At 43.0% G+C, this 20,906-nt stretch overlaps 1 protein-coding gene across 1 annotated transcript in view; it reads right to left on the bottom strand.

Annotated features, from left to right (window-relative positions):
* LOC123509814 (dipeptidase 1-like) overlaps window positions 1–20,906 on the bottom strand; it is a 120,556-nt gene that overhangs the window by 89,550 nt on the left and 10,100 nt on the right. The window contains 2 exon segments of the mRNA XM_045264368.1: window positions 2,843–2,954; window positions 18,753–19,157. Coding sequence (XP_045120303.1) covers window positions 2,843–2,954; window positions 18,753–19,157 — 517 coding nt within the window.

Genomic DNA, 20,906 nt, shown 5'->3' on the forward strand with positions numbered 1-20,906 from the left:
AGGGGAAAGATAGAGTAAGAGAGTGAGAGAAAACAGAGAGCGATGGGAAAGAATAGAAGAGAGAGGGGAAATAAGGAGGGAAAGATGATGGAACGGAAAGGAAGGGAAAGAAAAGTAGAGAATAAGAAAAGATTAGGCTCAGGAAGGGAAAAATGGAGAAAAAGTGTGATGCAAGAGAAAGGAAGAGAAGAATGGAATGCGTCAGAGCTACGGAAGAGGAAAGGGAAAGAAGTTCTGGAGGGGAAAGAAAAGGAGAGAATGAAGGGAGGGAAGGAAGGTCGAGTGTAAGGAAAGGAGAGAGAAGGAGAGGGAGTCAGCTACGTAATGATAGTTTAAGAGGGAGGAGGAGACGTGTGTGTGTGTGTGTGTGTGTGTGTGTGTGTGTGTGGGTGGGTTGGTGGGTGAAGGAGGCTGTGAGTGGAGTAAGCGGAGGAGAGTTTGTGCAGTGGGCAATTTAGGAGAACAAATTGGTTCATCAGTCGCGGCATTAAGCAACCCTTTCCCTGGCCGGGGTGGAACAGCTCCCTTCGTCAGGTGTCAAGGAAATAGCCGAGCTTGCTTCATAAATAATCTGATATGTCCACAGGTAAAAAAAAAAAAGCTAGGTTAATATTCTCTCTCTCTCTCTCTCTCTCTCTCTCTCTCTCTCTCTCTCTCTCTCTCTCTCTCTCTCTCTCTCTCTCTCTCTCTCTCTCTCTCTCTCTCTCTCTCTCTCTCTCTCTCTCTCTCTCTCTCTCTCTCTCTCTCTCTCTCTCTCTCTCTACAATTTATTATAGGCCAGGGATATGTAGATTAGTGCAGTGTTTTAATAAGCTGGCTGCTCCATTGTCAGGTAGAAGTTTTGATTATCTATTCACCATTTTTATTGCCGGCGGTGCAGGAAGAGGCGCTCTAATACTTGTAGTAATATCAGTGTTGGTAATTGAAATATACAAAGCAGGAGTAGCGTTCTTGTTAGGTACGTGTTATTAGTCGCTAGTCCTAACTTTTTGCAGGACCTTGTATAGCGGTGACGTTAACTGTGTGTCCTTCGTGAATATTGCTTATTGTGGTATGAGTGAACATTGTCCCTTACTTCTTTCTACTCGTTTTTCCATCGCCCTTTCTCGGAACGGTTTTCTCTTTTACTTCTTAACTCCGTGTGTGAATAAAAGTATTGTCGAGTAAAGAACATGTAGGTGCACACTGATGGGGAGTAAGGGCAGGCACGTGATGAGACATATTCGTTGAGTAGTGCAAGCGATGTTTATTTTCCCGTTTCTTTCATTGGTGCCTCTTTGATGGAGTAGGTAGGCTTTCAGATGTATTGTAGCGCTGCATCCGCCCTGTACTGCCATAAAGAGTGAATACCAGCTGACAAATAGCGATTTCTAGCAAAGTCTATAGTTGAACAAACCAAACAGAAAAACTGACGTGATATTTCTTATTTTTGTAGGTCACAGGATGAACCCAGTTTAATTTTGTCTTGTTACCGATGCATCGTAAACTCTCTTTTTTTTTTCTTTTTATGTATGTGTGTGGTGGTTGGCTATTTTGTAAAGAAACTGTCTGGCTTAATAACTCTGAAAAATTGGATGCTACGCTATCCTCGGGAAAGTGGAAAATTGTGCTGCTCTTGGTTTACGGTTCACTACTCACCAACTACTTCCCCCTCAACACAAATTAGCTCTGTTGGGGTGCCGGGTAAAATTTCTGGACGGTGGGCAAAGATCTCCTCTATGAAATTGTCCTGCCTTTACCGTCCCATTCCCTAAGTATTAAAAAAGACACGGGGAACATCCTAAACAAACCTTTCCCTCTCCTCTCTTCTTGACACCCTGACTTCACCAGACCCGTTCTCCTAAAATACACTCGAGTTTCAAGACACCAACGTCAAGACTGTCCCGGGCTGCTGCAGAGTCCTTGGGGTGAAATATGGGGCAATAAGCTAACTAAGTGTTCTTCCACGACGCAGAATGGTTGCCTAGACAAAGCGTTCTCGAGCCACTCTGACACCGCTTGTGCTCTTGCCGCAGTGGGGTTCCAATGAAGGTTACTTGGGCCTAACTTGTCCCTCGAGGCAATTGCAAATGGTGACTAGAGGGATTATAGAGTAAAGAAACACACACACACACACACACACACACACACACACACACACACACACACACACACACACACACACACACACACACACACACACACACACACACACACACACACACACAAGATCATTCAGAGAGAGAGAGAGAGAGACGAAATGGGGTGATGAAAGTATAACATCATGAAATAAGTGAACCCGCAAGAAGTGTCACCGTCAGGAAATGAATGTGTCTGAAAGTAATTCTACTCCATAAATAACTTGCTTTCTTGACTTCAGAGAGAGAGAGAGAGAGAGAGAGAGAGAGAGAGAGAGATATATAATGAATTGACGCTCATCACCACACTGTGAAAGAAAATGAAAGGTCAAGAAGAATAATTCATACCAAGCAACAATCTGAGGAAAAATAATTAACATGCATTTGTATTGAGCATATAAATGGTTTCCTCTGAGTTGTTCTTTAGTCAGTATTGCCTTTTTGTCCCGCACACACATCTCAGTGGGGACTTTTGCGCTGTTGTCGTGGCTCTTAACCAATGACCCTCTTACATTATAAACAAACACAAACACAAAGTCCCGCAGCGAACGAGCAACAGGTAACAGTATCCACATCTCCCCTCAGTTTCTCCTCTCTCCTTTTCTCCCTCTGTAACCTAAGAATCATCATCATCTCTCACCTGCTTATGACGTACAACCTAATTATTACCTGTCGCCCTTGCCCTTTCCCACACGTAGCGAGGGGGACTCCACGCCTCCACCTACCTGCGTGTTGGTGCTGCTTAGGTTTCCCAGACTCAGGTGGAACGTGCTCGCGACTGCTGCTCTTATTGCTGATGGAGGAGCACCCGTTGCCCACCTGCTGCAGCGATGTCGCCTGTGGAGTGAGGGAGAAAAAAGGGGCTGTAGTGATGTACTGGCGTGTGTGTGGCTGGTGTGTGGTGTGTTGCTGATTGTTCCTGGGTTGGTTGAGAGGAATGATAGTAGTAGTATTAATAGTAATAGTAGTAGTAGTAGGAGGAGGAGGAGGAGAAAGAGGAGCAGCAGCAGCAGTAGTAGTTTTAGTAGTAGTAGCGGTAACAATAGCTGTGTATGTGTGTGGGTGTGGGAGTACGCTGCGGTGTGACAGCAGCAGTAGTAATATGTGAATGTTATTTATACATAATTAATTAGTTGTGGCTAATTACTTATCAAACTATTCATGAACTGGCTGTTTTAATCCTTTGAATAGAGAGAGAGAGAGAGAGAGAGAGAGAGAGAGAGAGAGAGAGATTTGCACTGGATATAAACAGGATGTCTGCATTGTTTAGGGGATACATTGTGCCCTGTAATGCATAATACTTGATGTGATTACTTGACAAATATGATTGGTTTTCTACAATAGATGCTAAAACAATAACCAGGGATTTTTCTGTATATAATTACATTTCATTCCATTGTAGTACGGTGCATTTCATTCGTCTGATTAGAACTTATCTCGTTTGTGGAACTTCACGAATCGGGAAAGAATATCGTCTTCTCCAATAATAAATGATCATAATGTACATGTTGTTAACCTCTTCAATACAGGGACACATATTTACCTTGAGATTTGTGTACGATTAGACCATTTTATTGACATTAGGAAAGGTCTATGCAGGTCAGAAAATTAATGGCTATAATCTTCACTATGTTAATCCTCCCATGAGTTTCTGAAGCTGTATAAAACCACCAAATAGTAAGCAGAATGAATATAGAAACGCGTCATGGTACTGAAGGGGTTAAGTAGACAAAAGATACTATGAAGTATTTTTTAAAGGAATGGATAGATTTTTTTTTGTCCTGCTTCCACATCTGCTCTCTTAGGGAAGGCGTCATCACAGCACACGATCTTCTGCCACCTGCACACCAGATCCCCAGTGGCAGACTGAGTGATGTTACCTTTCAAAGAGGCAAACTCCATCAAGCCTGGTGTGGTGTCAGTTAGATCACACTCAATGATTTTAACGTCCTATAGAGAGAATATAATGTGACTTTAACCGATACAACCCATGTAGACAAGCTATCCTCTGCGTAAATCTATATTAGTTTTGATGAGAAAATTGCCATACTGTATATTAACACATTCATGTACGCCTTGGTTTCATAAAGTTGAATTTAATCTTTTTTTCCCAGCTTTGTATTGTCTTGTGTTTTGCGAGAATGAAAATGATGAGAATACAGAAGAAATCCTCTCCAGTTTGCCCTTTGACCTACATTATTATTCCATCTTGACATCAGACGCTTTGCAGGCTTTCATTGCATTTCGCTTCTTGCTCTTTATTTTTCATTTCACAAACATTTAAAGCAGTTTGACCCTGACTCGAGGCCCACTAGGTAATGCTTTGTCATTTACAAGATTTGTGTTAATTTTTGTGTAACCTTTTAATTATACATTTTACAAACCTTCAGATTACTACTTCATTCACAACATTAGCTTGAGTAGTATTAAACGTAACAGTCATAAAGGAACACTGACAACTAATGGTAACAAAGCTGACTTAATAATTTAGATCAAGTTTTTTTTCTTTCCTGCTCTAATCATTCCTCTCTCGAGTTCACCATCACCGCGACATTCTGTTATTCTGCTCCCTTGGTTAATGTTTGTCTGAGTTTTGTATCCATGACATTCCAGATATTGTGTTCCTCATGTTAATTTATTTTCATATTCTCATCACTGCCAATGTTCATAATTTCTTGTCATTGAATTAAAAGCAGCAATATACCTCAACTCAGCTGCTACCTGGAATGTCTTTAATGAGTTCTTAGCGGGATAACATTAAGCAGAACCATTTTCTTTTCTAAAACTCACTGTTCCTGGTAAAACTCGTTGTACTGAAAGAAAACAAAGAATTCAATAAACAAAGTATAACATTATATATTCATTAAAAAAAAATCAAATATGGATAACAACACCGTATTTCTCTTCATTCGTACTGCTTTACCTCTTGTAATGATGTGTGGTGTATCCGAAAACTTTTATTTTCAACAAGTTTAATATTCATGAAGGTTTTATACTGGTTATATATTTGCTTTCTTAATTTTGTGCTTCTGAGAGAGAGAGAGAGAGAGAGAGAGAGAGAGAGAGAGAGAGAGAGAGAGAGAGAGAGAGAATTTGCACGTTTTTAAAGGGAGAAGACATTTATGCAGTGGTATTTTCACTTCCCATTAATTAATTCATTTCATGATTACCCTCAGCGCCTCTCACGAATTATTGATTGTTATTTATTGGTGGTGAAGTGGAATGCCCTCCACCTCCATCATTCCTCCATTCTTCCCTTTGATCTTCTGCCTCGTCTTTCCTCATTCTGCACCTTTCCAAAGAGGGTTCATCTCCATTTCTGCCCAATCATCACCTCCCTCAAAAGATTTCTTCTCCCACGATCACCAACATCAGCACTGCCTTTCACCACAACCACCACCACTATCACCATCCTGACAGCTGTATCCATCACTACCATCACCACCACTGCTCTCAATAATTCACTATCGCCAAATTCCACACTATTACCATTTCCTTTAACATCAAATTCACAGCCGCCACTCTCATCACCACCACCACCACCACAACATTCGACACTATTACCAACACTATTATTTGACAGTTTGTATAACATTTGTGTGTGCATCTATGTCACCATGAATGGGTGTGTATGTGCGGGTGTGTGTAATGTTCTGTCAATATTGTCAAAGGTTGTTTCCGCAACACACACACACACACACACACACACACACACACACACACACACACACACACACACACACACACACACACGTTTATATTGTGTGCGGCAAAGTATAAATTACAAATTCATGCAATTAAATGTTATATTTACTTGTAATACTTGGACACTAGATATTGTTATCAATCTACTTATTTATTTATTTATTTATTTGTTTTTGTTCTTTTTAGATATTTGTAACCTGTTTGTACGACGTGACTGCTTTACGCATTCTTGCTAAAGGCGATCTGTGAGTAGAGGATTGTTTGACATTCGTATGCAAAGTGATTCATGAGAACCTTATTGGCTTGTGAATTGCCCTGTTGACAGTGGCACTGGAGAAGGTTGATCTTTGATATAATGAAAGAAAACGTGAATTGAATGAGGGTCATATGGATTATAACTTAAATTTGTAAATTATACTTGCGTAAAGAAATGGAATAAATAAAAAGAAATACACGTGTGGAGTGGACCGCTGGTGGTCGTGGTAGCAGCAAAAATGCTTTCCTGGCATGAGTAACGTGACCCGCCAACCGTTATCTCGTCCACAACGAGAGGCCTGACTGGCACTTTCCTGGCTGCAACCTGCGTGCTTCATGTTCTCTCCACTCTTAAAACTTCCACACATGGTTCCCCCTATACTAATTTTAAAAGTCGCCTGCACAAAGTTTTTATTTTCGTGTGTCCTCCCATTTCCCCTGCAACGAATATGATATTGTTTAATTTAGAGTGTGCTTGCCATACACACAGTCCACCACTACACCTCGTCAGTGGACTCTTGATTACAACGCCATGCTGAAGTCTGGATGGTCTTGGAGTCCGTGCAACCATAACTCCCTTCCAGTTTTCATAAACCTGAAAGTCTTCACTCGCTGTCCACACAGTTGGCTCTTAACCATATCGTTGATGTCATAAGGATTCGTCAAGATGTCACAAGATAAAGCACGGGAACTGCATATCAATGATCGACAACTGGGAATCTGGTGCTTAGATCCGCTAAGAGTGTAGTTTTCAGGGCAAAAGGGGCCGCCGTGGTACAGTGGAACCATGCGTGCTTTGGGGTCCGCGAGGTCTCCAAGCGCACGGGTTCGAATCCTGTCCACGGTCCGAGTGTAGGTTGGGCTTCCTTACTCGGGGCAACGGTTTCCTAGCGGGTGGGCTTTGAGATAGGAGGTACCCCAAAAAAGTATCCCCTTTAGCCCAGAAATTCCCGTGAAAAGCCCACATGGTATAAAAAAAAAAAAAAAAAGGGCTCATATCGATTTATGTATCCGTTCGTTCATTCGTTTCAATTGATATTTTCTTATGGTATAGAATTTCTTTATTTTTTTAAAGTATTTCCCTTGTGACCATTTCAATTTATTTGCCTTACCCTCATATTTATTCCCAATACTGTGAAAACGTTACAAATATACTAAAAGTTCTTAATAGCATAGATTTCACGAAACAAAACTGGTTTTTTTTAGATATCAGAGAACACCGGATGTGTGACTGCATAGATGTTCATGCTGGTGGATGCAGCGTGAGTGCGAGTGGAGAAATGTATGTTAATATATTAATGGAGTTTGTCGAGAATATAAAGTAGAGTTCCGCCTTGTCTTTCCCTCTTTCATATTGCTTCGATATGAGTCTTGAATACTTATTTTTGTCCTTAACGGTCTTGTTTATACTTGCCACAAGAACTTCTCAAACGTCACAGAAACCATGTCTGTGGGTAAGTAAGGCTGACTGTAGAATTATTAAGCACTCTCTTCCCCCTTCCGCGACGAAACCACTCTTACCGTACATTTGCACACTGCCCGCCCCCTCCGTGCTCAGGGAAGACAGAAACTGCTCGTTCATCACTTTAATTCTTTAGAGAGAGAGAGAGAGAGAGAGAGAGAGAGAGAGAACGAACAAAACTCAGGTAAGACATTTTTATCACATTTCCTTTCCTCTGTTCCTCTCTAATGTTTTCTTCGCTTAAACTTTCCTTGTGTCTTTACGTATTTATCCCGTTTTCCTGTCTTGTGTCCATCTCCTTCTCTGCTTTCTACTGAACCTTTCTCTCTTATCTCCTTTTTGGATACCTTCTATTTACCGCCTACCACTCCTCCTCCTCCTCCTCCTCCTCCTCCTCCTCCTCCTGGCCGTCGTCGTCGTCCTCGTCCTTCTCTCGTCTCTCTCGTCCATCCGATAGGCAAGCAACAGCATTTAGCTTTTGTCTCTTTCTCCATCATTATCTAATATATATATATCTCCTTTATTTCTTTTCTTTCTTTAGTTTCCTATTTTTAGCTTAGATTTTGCATTCCCGTCAAGCAAAATTTTTCGTCAGTTTCATGAATTGTGTGCACTTGTTTCGTATTTTTTTTCGATGCAATTCATACGTCCATCAGCAACAACAACAACAACAACAACAACAACAACACCGAAACCAATATCAATTCAAACATGGACGAAGACGACAGCAACAAAAAAATAACACCATTATTTTTCGTTCATTAACGTATAGTGGCACTATCTTGTGTGCGATCTCTCTCTCTCTCTCTCTCTCTCTCTCTCTCTCTCTCTCTCTCTCTCTCTCTCTCTCTCTCTCTCTCTCTCTCTCTCTCTCTCTCTCTCTCTCTCTCTCTCTCTCTTCCTTCCCTCCTGTACGACAATAAAGTGGTTGGTTCGTTCAGACTCCGGCAGTTATTGGAAGGTGAAAAATCAATACTCGTTGGATCGTGTGTCATAATGCCTTTTTTTTTAAGTTACCGGATTTTTACACACACACACACACACACACACACACACACACACACACACACACACACACACACACACACACACACACAGAGCGCGCGAATATCTGAAATAGGTGCTGATTTTCTCTCCAGGTAGTAAAGTGAAGAAAGCGCTGCGGAAGGAGAGCGAGGCATCCTAAAACGAAGAGTATCTAAGAGGGGGAAGAGAAGAAAAAGGCTAAAAAAAAAAAAAAGAGAAGCTGGTGATAGTAGATAGAGTTCAGAAGGCGGAGAGTTGAGTGAAAAAGGCAAAGTATGTTAAAAGAAAAAGTGAAAATATTGAGGGGAAAAAGGAGAAGAGTAAAAATAAATGAGTGGCAGTGAAGGAGGAGTAGAGGACAGGAAATAGGAAAAGGGAGAGGGGAGATGAGTAAAAATGTATTGAAGGAAAGAGAAGGGGAGAGGAAGGATTGACAAGTGAGAGGCAAGTGGGAATGTAAAGGGAGAAGTAGGTATGGAATGAAGGGAAGCACAGATGGGAAGGGAAGAGAAGGAAGTCAGTGTGTGTGTGTGTGTGTGTGTGTGTGTGTGTGTGTGTGTGTGTGTGTGTGTGTGTGTGTGGCTGGCGTGAGATTCTGCAGACTCTTGTGAACTAACTCCCACCTCCTCTTGTGTTTTCTCTTCATTTTCCACCTAACTTCTCTACTTCCTAATTCTTTTCGTGCTTCTTTCCTCTCACTTGTGTAATATCTATCATTGACCGAGTTGTGGCTATTACTGTTATTAATATTTTTGTTGCTGCTTCTGGTGGTGGTGGTGGTGGTGGTGGTGGTGGTGGTGGTGGTGCTGCTGGTGGTGATGTTGTTGTTATTGTTTTACTGGCACAATGACTTTTATTTTTCATCACTTTCCACCACATGTATCTTGTTTTTGTTTGTTTTTCTCTCTCTCTCTCTTTTTCTTTCTTCACTTCCTTTGTCCATTTTCTTCCTCGTCGGCTTTGTACCTTCTTTTTCACATATTTCTTAGTTTTCTCCGCTTCATTTGTCTTTTTTCCTTCTTTCTCTTTGTCTCGGTCTTTTTCTTCTTTTTTTTTTTTTTGGGGGAGTCCCGACATCCTTCCTATTATTCTCTACTCTTCACATTTTTTTTTTATACCCACAATGAGTAACCGCAAACTATCCTTTTCTTGAAAATTAAAGAATCTGGCTTAATTCTTATATTTGTTTCTTTTTTTTATAATCACATTCCTTCTTCCTCTGAATTCTGATTCCCTGTGAAATGTTACCAGTGTTCCCTGCTCGCCGTCCTCCATCAGTCCTCCCGTGTTGCTCTGCCTATATTTAATGTTGTATTTCTTTCCCTTTAAACCGGCCTACCTCCCTCTCTCCTTCAGACTCACCTTGAAATTTCCTTCATGCACTATTACACGACTTTCCATTCTCCTCGTCTCACCCTTCGGCCCCCTTTCTCTCTCTCTCTCTCTCTCTCTCTCTCTCTCTCTCTCTCTCTCTCTCTCTCTCTCTCTCTCAAATAAAATTCGCTTAAAATCTAAAAGAAACGTGTACGTACATGTAGCTTTTCACTAACGGCCTCTATTTAATTTAACTGCTAAAATTGAGTGTTTGTCAGCGTTGTCATGTTTTTGTGTGTGTGTGTGTTTTTTTTTTTTTTATGAAACGGTGGGAAAAGACTAGCTTTGAAAACTTTAAAGCCATGTAAAGGCAGTGATTGGGATCCGCGGTGTTGTATTCATGAATTATCCAAACAGGAAGAGATAATTATAACAAATCAGTGAAAATCAGTTTATGAGTTGTTTCTCAGGTAATGACGTAACTCAGTTAAAGGATTTTTATTTTTTTTTGTAGTAGTTATGTACACGTGATGTCTTACTTGGAAAAATCAAATAATTTACATAGAAATCTGAAATACAAATTAGCCTTGTGTGAGTTATACAGAGCAAGGAATTGTATCCAAGGATCTACACACACACACACACACACACACACACACACACACACACACACACACACACACACACACACACACACACACACACACACACACACACACACAGACACACAGGTGCTCTCACGTGCATACTAACAAACCTTAACAGCTTTACAAAAGAACAAAGACATTTCCTCCCCCACTTTCCCTTTAGCATATCACCAGTTTTCAGCAGCAGCCTTCAAGCTTAAAGTGATCTGCTGTTCTGGCGTTAGACGAATCACCTTTTTTCTCTCCCCTTGCAGCATCCTTATCATTCCTGTTTACCAAGAGATGGAGGATAATGTGGAGGCAAAAGAAAAAAGGAATACGAGAAAGGAATATTCAGGTGTTTCAACATTCGGCGGTAGTTGGAACAGAAAATAATAAGGTTTTCAGCAAAGTGGGTGTCAGAAAGAGCACTTTTGGGAGTCTCCGTGAGGCAGAGGGTGAAAGCTTCAAATTTTCAGGAAGGAAAGTAAGAGGAATGGTTCGAGAAGAAGGACATGAGTGAAACGGAGAGTGTAAAGGAAGAGGGTAGGAAAGAGATGAAGCAGAGAGGAGGCAAGAAGACGAGGAAGGGAGTTACAAATAGGAAAGAGAATAAGACTGAAAACGATGTCAAATAAATATATAAAGAAGGAAGGAGGGAAGAGTAGATGGGAGGGTGTGATGGAAGGAAATAAAAAGGAGATGAGAGAGAGAGAGAGAGGAGGAAGAGGGAGGGAGATATCAGGGAGAGGGCGTCAGAACAACCAAGGCAGCTTTAGCCCCAGCGAGGCATCCCCAGAGGAGGAAGGGAGTGGGGTGGGTGGAAGAAGAACGAGGAGGAGTAGCAAGGAGGAGAATGGAGTTTACCTAGGAAAGCTCTCTGTGTGCATGTACTATCGTGAGAGTGACGTGTGATACTCCCTCCCCACACTTCCTTTACAGTCTCTCCCGTTCTGCAAATGAAGTTCATCTCATCTCCTTTCCACTTTCTCTTCCTCCTTGATTTCCTCCTACTTTTGCTTCTCTTTTCCCGCTCTTACTCTTCTTGTTCTTGTTTTTCACCTTCCCTTGCCTTCTTTATCTCCTCCTCTACCTCTTCTTATTCTTCCTCCATGAAGCTTTCTATGCTGTCTTGTCTGTCTTCCTTGTAGCTAGTTAGTAGTTACCAAACAGCCTTCCACGGACTAAAAGTATGTTGTTGCTTGGCTTTCCTCTGTGTTCCTCCTCCTTCGTATACGACACTCGCTTCCTTCAGATAACCCGCCAAAGACCCCAAGGAATGATAGTGGTATAAGTCTCTTCGGGAGTATTGGAATCACAGTCAAGGGGACACCCAGGTATTTCTATCTTACATGTATCCAGTGCCCTTTATGTTTGCTTTCTTATGATGAGCTCTTGTAATGAAGTGTCCTGAATAATTGTCGTGAGAAGGTGTTTAATAGTAGCATCTTAGTGGGTTCATGAGCGAGAGAGGAGAGGGAGAGAGTGTGTGTGAGAGAGAGAGAGAGAGAGAGAGAGTGTGTGTGTGTGTGAGAGAGAGAGAGAGAGAGAGAGAGAGAGAGAGAGAGAGAGAGAGAGAGAGACATTGATAACACGTTTGATATTCGACATGTTTTACCCCCCTCCCTCAACCACCCCAACCCCCATCAACTTCTCTCCACTCCCAGCCTCCAACACGACATCCTGCGTTGTGGGAGTTGCGTAGGAAGGGAGGCAGGTCTTGTTGTCAAGCCTACCATATCACGTTACCTATCACTTCACCCTCCCTCTCTCCTATCTCCCCCTCTTTCCCCCTCTCTCCCTTTCGTAATCATCTTCCTTGTGTCTCGTTCTGCCCTGCTACCTCTCCCCGCCCCTCCGTGATATGCTGTTTCTGGGGTGGCCTTGGATGAGCAGTGTGACCAATATATTGTGCAGCTGCCCTATATGCTGTCTCTCCCTTTCCCACGTTTACTACTCTCTCTCTCTCTCTCTCTCTCTGCCTGTTGCTTTGACCTTTGGAAGCACGGATCACACCACGCCAGTTATCTTGCTATGCCTTCTTTCCCCATGTACTTATTTGTCACTTCCATTGTTTTGGTGATTCTTTTAACTTCTTTTTAATTGGTTTTGACTTTTCTATATTTTTTTGTTCGTTAATCTTGAGTTATCTTGTTTTGGATGCTGCTTTTTTTTTTTTTTTTTATAGAATACGACTTTCCATATTTATTTTCCGTTTGCTACGCTTCAATGTCCTTCTCCGTGGCAGAAAGTTACTGGTCTGAAGAGTGACTTTTGGCTAGACATTAGAGGAGGTTGAATCACTGATTGATGACCTACTACCTCAGGAGGGTGTTAGTGTCTATAATTATCTGTCCACCCTCACTCCCCTATACACACAACACCGGCATACTATTATATACTTATATTTATATCCCCTCATGCCTGTAGTTTCCCTTCCCCTTCCCACCTAATGGTCTCCGTCTCACCCCTGCCACCCTGCCACGAGACTAACTTTCTCCGCTAAGGTCAAATTTCACTAACTAAGTTAATTTGCTTTACGGGAGGGCAAACTCAGCAGCATCTTCTGGAGTTCCCGGGCGTGTGTCGAAGGCGAGGCGACTCGGGACTTTAGAATGGCGACTTTTTTTGCAGTCTGCGTTCAGCAGATGCTTTCATAAACACATTACCATTTAGATCTCATTTAGTGCGTTCGGATTTCTTCTGCGTTTCTCGTATTAAGATTTAAAGTTTCTCTCTCTCTCTCTCTCTCTCTCTCTCTCTCTCTCTCTCTCTCTCTCTCTCTCTCTCTCTCTCTCTCTCTCTCTCTCTCTCGCTTCTTCCTTTGAAATTTTTAGTACTAGTGGTTCCTCCGACGAGGGTGGAAAGTAATGGCGTCATCTTGCGAGTCACTGTTGTGTTGCAAGTGATTATCGAAATGATTATCTTAATGAAAGAACGGAGCATTAGAACAGGAGAAGATCATTACTCGAGGATAGCAATTGATTGAAGTATTCATCCTTAAGAAAGGGGACCAGTGGTAAGTGGAAAGAGTGCTGTCACATTAGATTTCTTAGGAATTGAAGGATAAAGGCCTGCATTCCTGATCTCACACTTTTAACTCCTCGTCTGTTTTCGAGGTGTGCACTGCAAAGCTACTGCAACTCTTTTCTCACGCATCATCCAATCCTCTTTCATCAAGGAGCATTATCCTCAGCCACACATCTACTTCATTGCCCCTCTGAGAAGACCTCAAACGACTCTCTAGCGACACGTGGTTCTCCGCACATCCTTTCCCCCGCCATGCAGGTACGAAGAGAGAATGGAACTGAGTTGAGGTTGTATCAGGTACGCTGTTAATCGTGGAACATTGCCTTTGTGTGCCTCATCCATCTCGCGTCTCTGCCTGCCGGAGGAACAATACCTCCTCATCACCAGAAGTAGCGCCATCTGGTCTGGCCGTGTTCCGAGTTAGGCAAGTTAAGCCACTAATTCCCGCCTGCATCAGCCAATCAGCTTGAGTGGCAGCGCTCCATTGCTGTCCATCTACCTCCGTCTATCCAAGCGACAGGTGGACTCTTGAGGTATTCATGGGCTTGCTCGTCTCTGACTTACTGATAACAGATCGAGAACTGATGTGTCAAGCTGACAGACCAAGGGCGTGTGAAGCTTAGAAAAGCTAGATTTGGAAAAGAGCTAGGAAGGAATTGGTTGTCAAGTAGAGGTAGATGAATGGAATAGACAGACTGATTAAGGTAACAGTACTGAGTCATCAGTAGCTTTAGATTGAATTAGAGGATGGGGATGATTTTTTTTTTTTTTAAGCTTAGCCAATAGCGGTTGTAGGTATACTTGAAGAGTTGATCTTCCGCCCATTAGTGGCGCGGGCAATTTAATTTATAGTGGTACCCATATTAGGGCCCATATCACCACCCAAGCGCATCTTTGGTGTAACCACCTAGAACCTGGGTATCATGGTGATATATAAGTAACTTTAAACCACTCGACAAATGGCATAGCCTCAAAGCGGTATGTGGTGGGATTCGAACCTACACGTGAACATCTGCCCGATCCCACGCTCACCACCTCATCCACTGCGCCACCGCCTCCCTAATTGCCACGTGTAAGTCTGATAACTTTTGCAGCTTTCCTTATTTTCTCATGTTCTTGTGTATTTTTTATGATTTATTTGCACACCATAACAATATCTCTCCATGTTAATGTGACTCTGCGGCGCCTTTACCGCTATACGCCTGACTCTGCAACACCCTGGCTGCACCAAGGGAGAATTAAGGATGCCGTAGTATTTCACACAGTTGTCCCCAATGCAGAATGTTGTGTACTCGTATTCCTTGATTTTAAACGTGTATAGTGTTTCGCCTTTATTTATTTACTTTATTCAGTGAGATAGTATACATCCCTTATTGTTACACCACTTAGTATCACAGAACATCACATGCTTTCCACCGTACGCTATAAATTCCTCCTCTGGTAAAATCTCTCCCGTTAACATTCCACTCAAAAGATTTCCCATCCCCCTACAAAGGAAAAAATAATGATTAGGATACGTTTTTAAATTCGGCTTCAGTCTTTTGGCATGGAGGATAAAATTTTAATGCAGTAATAATATTGGAGGGTGGAATTCACTTGGGTGGAATAATTGCCTTTCTGGTGGACGACCGTAGTGGCGCAGGTCTCAGTGCACCATCCACGCTACGCACCACCATTTTTAAGCCGCACCCTGGCATATCGCGCCGCAGAACTATTCCCACACCGCGTTTCCCTGCAAATTTCATCCTACACGCATATATCAGCTTGCTAATCTGAGTTGTACTGCTAGTAGCATTACAACACCGCCTGCAGACACACCAGGCATCACCTAACGCTCTCACACACTCCCTAACACACCTCCACCTTTCTCAGCCTCTGCGTTCACCTGTCGTATTTCTCGGCAGGCGTGTGGGAGAAATTCAAAGCGACCCACACCTCGCTTAGGAGTCTGGACCGCACTTAATGATCGCCTTGCCGCACCCCTCCGAGGGAAAGGCGGGGTAGCGCGACGCGTTACGACGAGGTGAACTTCCGCGAAAGAAAAAAATAAAAATGAAAGGGCGGGAGATGAAGGGAAAAACAGGAAAACGTTGCTGATAGTTTTCGCTTGTAACCTTTCTTTTACCCAGGTTCGTATTTCCACGCGAAACCATGTGCACACATAGCACAGGCACAGAAGCACACACACACACACACACACACACACACACACACACACACACACACACACACACACACACACACACACACACACGCCAGTGTTCAAACCGGCAAATATTTAGATAAACAAACGATCTAATTTTAACTCGCCCTCTCGTAAATACTTTACACGTTTTGCACTACCAAGGTCTTGAATTATTAAATTAAATAGGGTAGGAAATTACTTTATTGAAAATGTATTTTGGCTTCAGCGATTTGTCTTGTTTATGGTTGTAAATTTTGTTCCCGTTTTATGTTTGTTTATGAAAAAAAATTGTGTTATGGTGACAAATATTTGTTATAATCACGAAGATAATTAGTATTTGTTTACTGAACACGTGAGCTACATGTCTTCGGTCTAATGAGCTTTCAAGGGCGGTGGTGTATGGAGCGAAGAATTAGGCTGTTCCGGTGGCTGTCCCACTGTAACATAGGACAATTTCAGCTGCACATTCAGTAATTGGCTGCAGTGTACACGAGAGTCCTAATTACATGGCAATCCAGGCACACATCGAGTTTATGAGGTTCAGCCTGACGGTGAAGCCGACGGTGAACTCCGCACTTGATGACAGAAAATGGTAGGAAGAGGAGCGAGGATAAACGACGGAGCAACCCACACCGACACTGTTTCAGAAGTGTGTGTGTGTGTGTGTGTGTGTGTGTGTGTGTGTGTGTGTGTGTGTGTGTGTGTGTGTGTGTGTAAAGAGATCGGCGACAATCGTGATAACAACTTGTGACCGCCGCCTTCGTCACCGTCTAGAATGCTAACAAGTTTTCTTAGCGGAAATAAGTTGGTGAAGACGCGAATAGGGAATGGTGGTCTCCACACTGCACCAGAAAAATAAATAAATACTGTTAGAGAAAAATGAAAATATGTTTCGGTACATAAAGGAAACATGACTGAAAAAAATGGTGCGCGGGAATCAACTTTTGAGGGAAGGAAGGAACGAGGGAGTGGTGGCAATAGTGGTGGTTCGTGGGAGAGTGCAGTGAGAATGAAGAGAAGGAGAAGGAAAAGGAGGAGGAGGAGGAGGAGGAGGAGGAGGAGGAGGAGGAGGAGGAAGAAGAGCAGAAGTAGAAAAAGACAGTGAGGAGAAATGGTTGTGACCGGACATTTTGTGTGTTGAGAGTAAGATAGAAATAAAAAGTACTTAAGTTAGAGATCAAAGAATTCCTTGCTTTCTTGCTTGTTATTTAAGACAGCACTCGCAGGGACACTGGCTTCTGGTCTAGCAACTGTCCACTGATGCTCCTTGTGTCATTTTGATCCCTTAGACTCACTGACGTTGAAACTTTTAGCCCTCATGAATCAGACGTTCCTCTGAATCAACACTGCACTCTCATTTATTTTGCTCCTAGGTCGTGTCAAGAGAGAGTGTGACGTTTCCTTCGCAATAAACACTGGCGAGGTGATGTGTGTGTTGCTGTAACTCCCTCGCGTTTGTTGGCACTATTGACTCATTCCTCACGCGAAATCACAATCTGATATTCGCCAGCATAACCATGAGCTTGTGCACGTCATTTATATTCTGCTTAATTATCATCACTGGTCTGCTTGCTGTGTCTGGACGAGATAATGTGTCTCCCCGTAAACATACACACCGTCCTGTGCCTCTCATTCCTCCGTTATCTCTCTTCTTCACCCTTACTCTCCTTCTTTTGTAAATTTTTACTTTTATGAATCCCACCATCCTCTCTCTCTCTCTCTCTCTCTCTCTCTCTCTCTCTCTCTCTCTCTCTCTCTCTCTCTCTCTCTCTCTCTCTCTCTCTCTCTCTCTCTCTCTCTCTCTCTCTCTCTCTCTCTCTCTCTCTCTCTCTCTCGTGTCCGTGTTACCTTAATTATTCCCTAACCCATTTTCACAAGTCCTTTTTCACCCTCTCTGTTGCTCTGCTTCGTATCCATCACCTTGTTTCTCCCTCCAAGACGTCGCCTCTTCCTCACATTTGTCTCCAGCCAGCAGCAGCACGCGTCCCACACAAAGCCGCGTCGCCCTCACGATTCCTACTACCCACACCATCCAATTAGTCTGCCACGCCCGCTCGACTGTAAACCCACTACCACCCTGCCTATCCTGTCCTTGCTGAGATTACCACCCCCTAACACGCCCGCTCACATGTTATCTCCTGCACCTTATCCTTCTCATACTTTTCCTTCTCCCTCCTCCTTTGGGTTCTCCTCCTCTTCCTCCTCCTCTTCCTCCCCTCTCTTTAGTTTCTGCCTCTGACACCAATGTTGTTGCCACAGCCAGCGCACGCCATCATTTCCGGTACGGTACATGAAGCGAGGATATTATCGTTTTTTTCTTCGTGTATTCCTATGTTTCTTCATTTTCTTAAGTCTTCCAGGAGCGCATGTACCCAAAGAGAGAGAGAGAGAGAGAGAGAGAGAGAGAGAGAGAGAGAAGGTAAAATTGTCGACAGACCAACTTTCAGGTTATTTTTACTTCCATGATATTGCTTCTGGAATGGCTTGGACATATAATAAAAAATTCCATTCGAAAATGACTGAAGGTTAGGAAGGGTCCGGACCAGAGCGGCGGCACACCTGAGGGTGAGACAGGTGAGCAGGGTTCCGGTGCTGCTTGAACACAAGCTGTTGTTCTCTTCAAGATCGGAATCTCGCACATTTGGGGTAATAGCCAGACCTAATTGCAGTCATGGCCTACATTTTGCCAGCAGCCTGCGTGTGAGTACCGCTGAGCAGAGTGGATGCAGCTTGTGGAACATCGGGGAACCGGTGGAAGGGGTGAGGGACGAGGAACTGGTGCGTAAAGAAGAAGAAAAATCTTTACGAGGAAACCAGCAAATAAATGTATCTTGTGAAGTGAAGGAGGAAATGTTATCAAACACAAAACTGAGGGAGGAGGGAAGGAAACACCAGCAATAACAAATATATACACAACACCACTACAACAAAGCAAGGAGGAAGAAAGATTTAAACATCCAAAAAAGCATGTGAACACCCAAAACTAAGCCTTTCAACAACGAAAACACAAAATAGATAAACAATATACTAACCGAGTAATTCCCGTAGCCGAGATGGTCGCAGGAACACTGGCAGCGAAGAATATGATCCTGGATATCTCGAGGTAGGTTTTCCATGCTTCTGCTGAGTCGTGAACCCGTCCCGCCATCCCTGTGCACGCCCAGGCTGTGAGGGTCCGTCGCGCTCTGCCCCTTGTGATGGTGGTGGTGGTGGTAGGAGTTGTTTGGATTCAGGTGCTGGTGTTGGGCGTGTGTGTTGGGCGTCGTCTCACACTTAGCGTGGACGTGCGCCTGTGTGGTGGAGTGCGTATAGGTTTGGGAGGAGTGGGCGTGAATGTGGGCGTGTGTGTCGACATGAGGCTGTGAGCGGCTCTGAGGATCAAGGGGTCGACCCAAGGCGGTGGTCAGGCGCTCCTCAATGCTCAGTAATTTCGGAAGCTGTGGAAGAGGAAGACAGAGAGAGAGAGAAAAGAGAGATAACGTTGGCTGTGGTTTAATATAGCTACACACATGCTCTCTCTCTCTCTCTCTCTCTCTCTCTCTCTCTCTCTCTCTCTCTCTCTCTCTCTCTCTCTCTCTCTCTCTCTCTCTCTGGCTTTAAAGAGGAGCGATGCAGCGGTGCGTGGGAGGAGATGCACTTTCGATATAGAACAATACTTAGCGGTACGATGCATGCACTTAAAGAAGAAAGATCATTACTTGTAGGGTTTTTTTAAGTTTTCTTCCATTTTTTTTCTATATCTCTATGTAACTTATTCTTCTTTCCCATAGCACACGCTCATTATGCCTTCACACACACACACACACACACACACACACACACACACACACACACACACACACACACACACACACACACACACACACACACACACACACACACTTCTTCCTAACCTCCATCTGTTTCCCCTTGTCTTTTCCTCCCTCACTTAGCCACAGCATGACCCAGTTTTATTTTCCTTCTGTATCTCTCCTTTTACATCTACTCCTTCATTCCCAACCGTCTCATTCATCGCCATTTCCACATCATGTACTTTAATCAACACCAAATTTTCTCTCTCCTCACCTCTACCCTTCTACTTTTCCCTTCCTTTATCCTTTCCTGTCAACCATCGCCTTTCCTCCACCTCTACCTTTATTCTCACATATTTTCCTCCTGTCACTGTTTCATAAGTGAATCAAATATAGAAGTAAATGGAGTTTGATTAGTTATACATTGGGCAAGAGATCATATCCTTTTCTTCCTGCTCGTACTATACCCTCTCCAGTGACTTGTTTAGCTGTATCATCCTTCATCTTTGCATTATCATCATCATAATTAAAGGTTTATCATTTCGCGTATAATCTTTTTTTTTACTCTTGTATCATAGTTGTTTGTGTGTATCATTGAGTTTAATCTCTGACAAGTATCAGGTTACCGATAACGTGTGTGTGTGTGTGTGTGTGTGTGTGTGTGTGTGTGTGTGTGTGTGTGTGTGTGTGTGTGTAGGAGGGAGGGTATGTTTGACTTGCTAATGTACATTTTTATTTCACCCATATTTTCTTTCCTAGCTGACTGATGTCTGAAAAGTTTTATTTCACCTTCACTTTTCCCTCACAAGAGCACTGCAATGGACACCCAGCCGGCGTGTTTGGCTTATTAAGTCACCGGTACTTTTCCTCGTCATGTCTTGAATGTTTTGCCACGTTTTTATGCTGTTACTATGGATACTAATTTCAAGATCAGTAGAAAACGTTGTAATATCAACACAGAGTCACTGGTCTAAATTGGCACAAGTCTTTCAACTTTTGGTCTACTAAATAACTTTTATATCTCAGCTCTGGAGCCAACATTCACATAATCGCTTTATTTCTGCCCATAATAATTTTTTCCCTTCCTGCCGCCCCGCATTTTGTCTTCCCGCTTATCCAACCCTGAATAATACAACAGCAAACGTCTGACTTTTTTTTTTTTTTTCACGTCGTGACTCTTCGCACTTGTGAAGGTTTAGAGCGAGAAGCAGCACTAGTTTTAGTTTGCCGCTGAGACTTCCATCTGAGTTCCATTTTATGTGTTTTATAGATAATGAAAAGTTTTTCTGAAAGGTTTATCATTTTAAGGATCAATTCTAGCAGCGCACTGCAACCATCTGAACACTGGGCTCAGGATGACATTTTTGCCCTATGAATCATATATTACCATACACC

The sequence above is a fragment of the Portunus trituberculatus genome, chromosome 27, assembly GCF_017591435.1.
Source record: "Portunus trituberculatus isolate SZX2019 chromosome 27, ASM1759143v1, whole genome shotgun sequence".
NCBI classification, from domain to species: Eukaryota; Metazoa; Arthropoda; class Malacostraca; order Decapoda; family Portunidae; genus Portunus; species Portunus trituberculatus.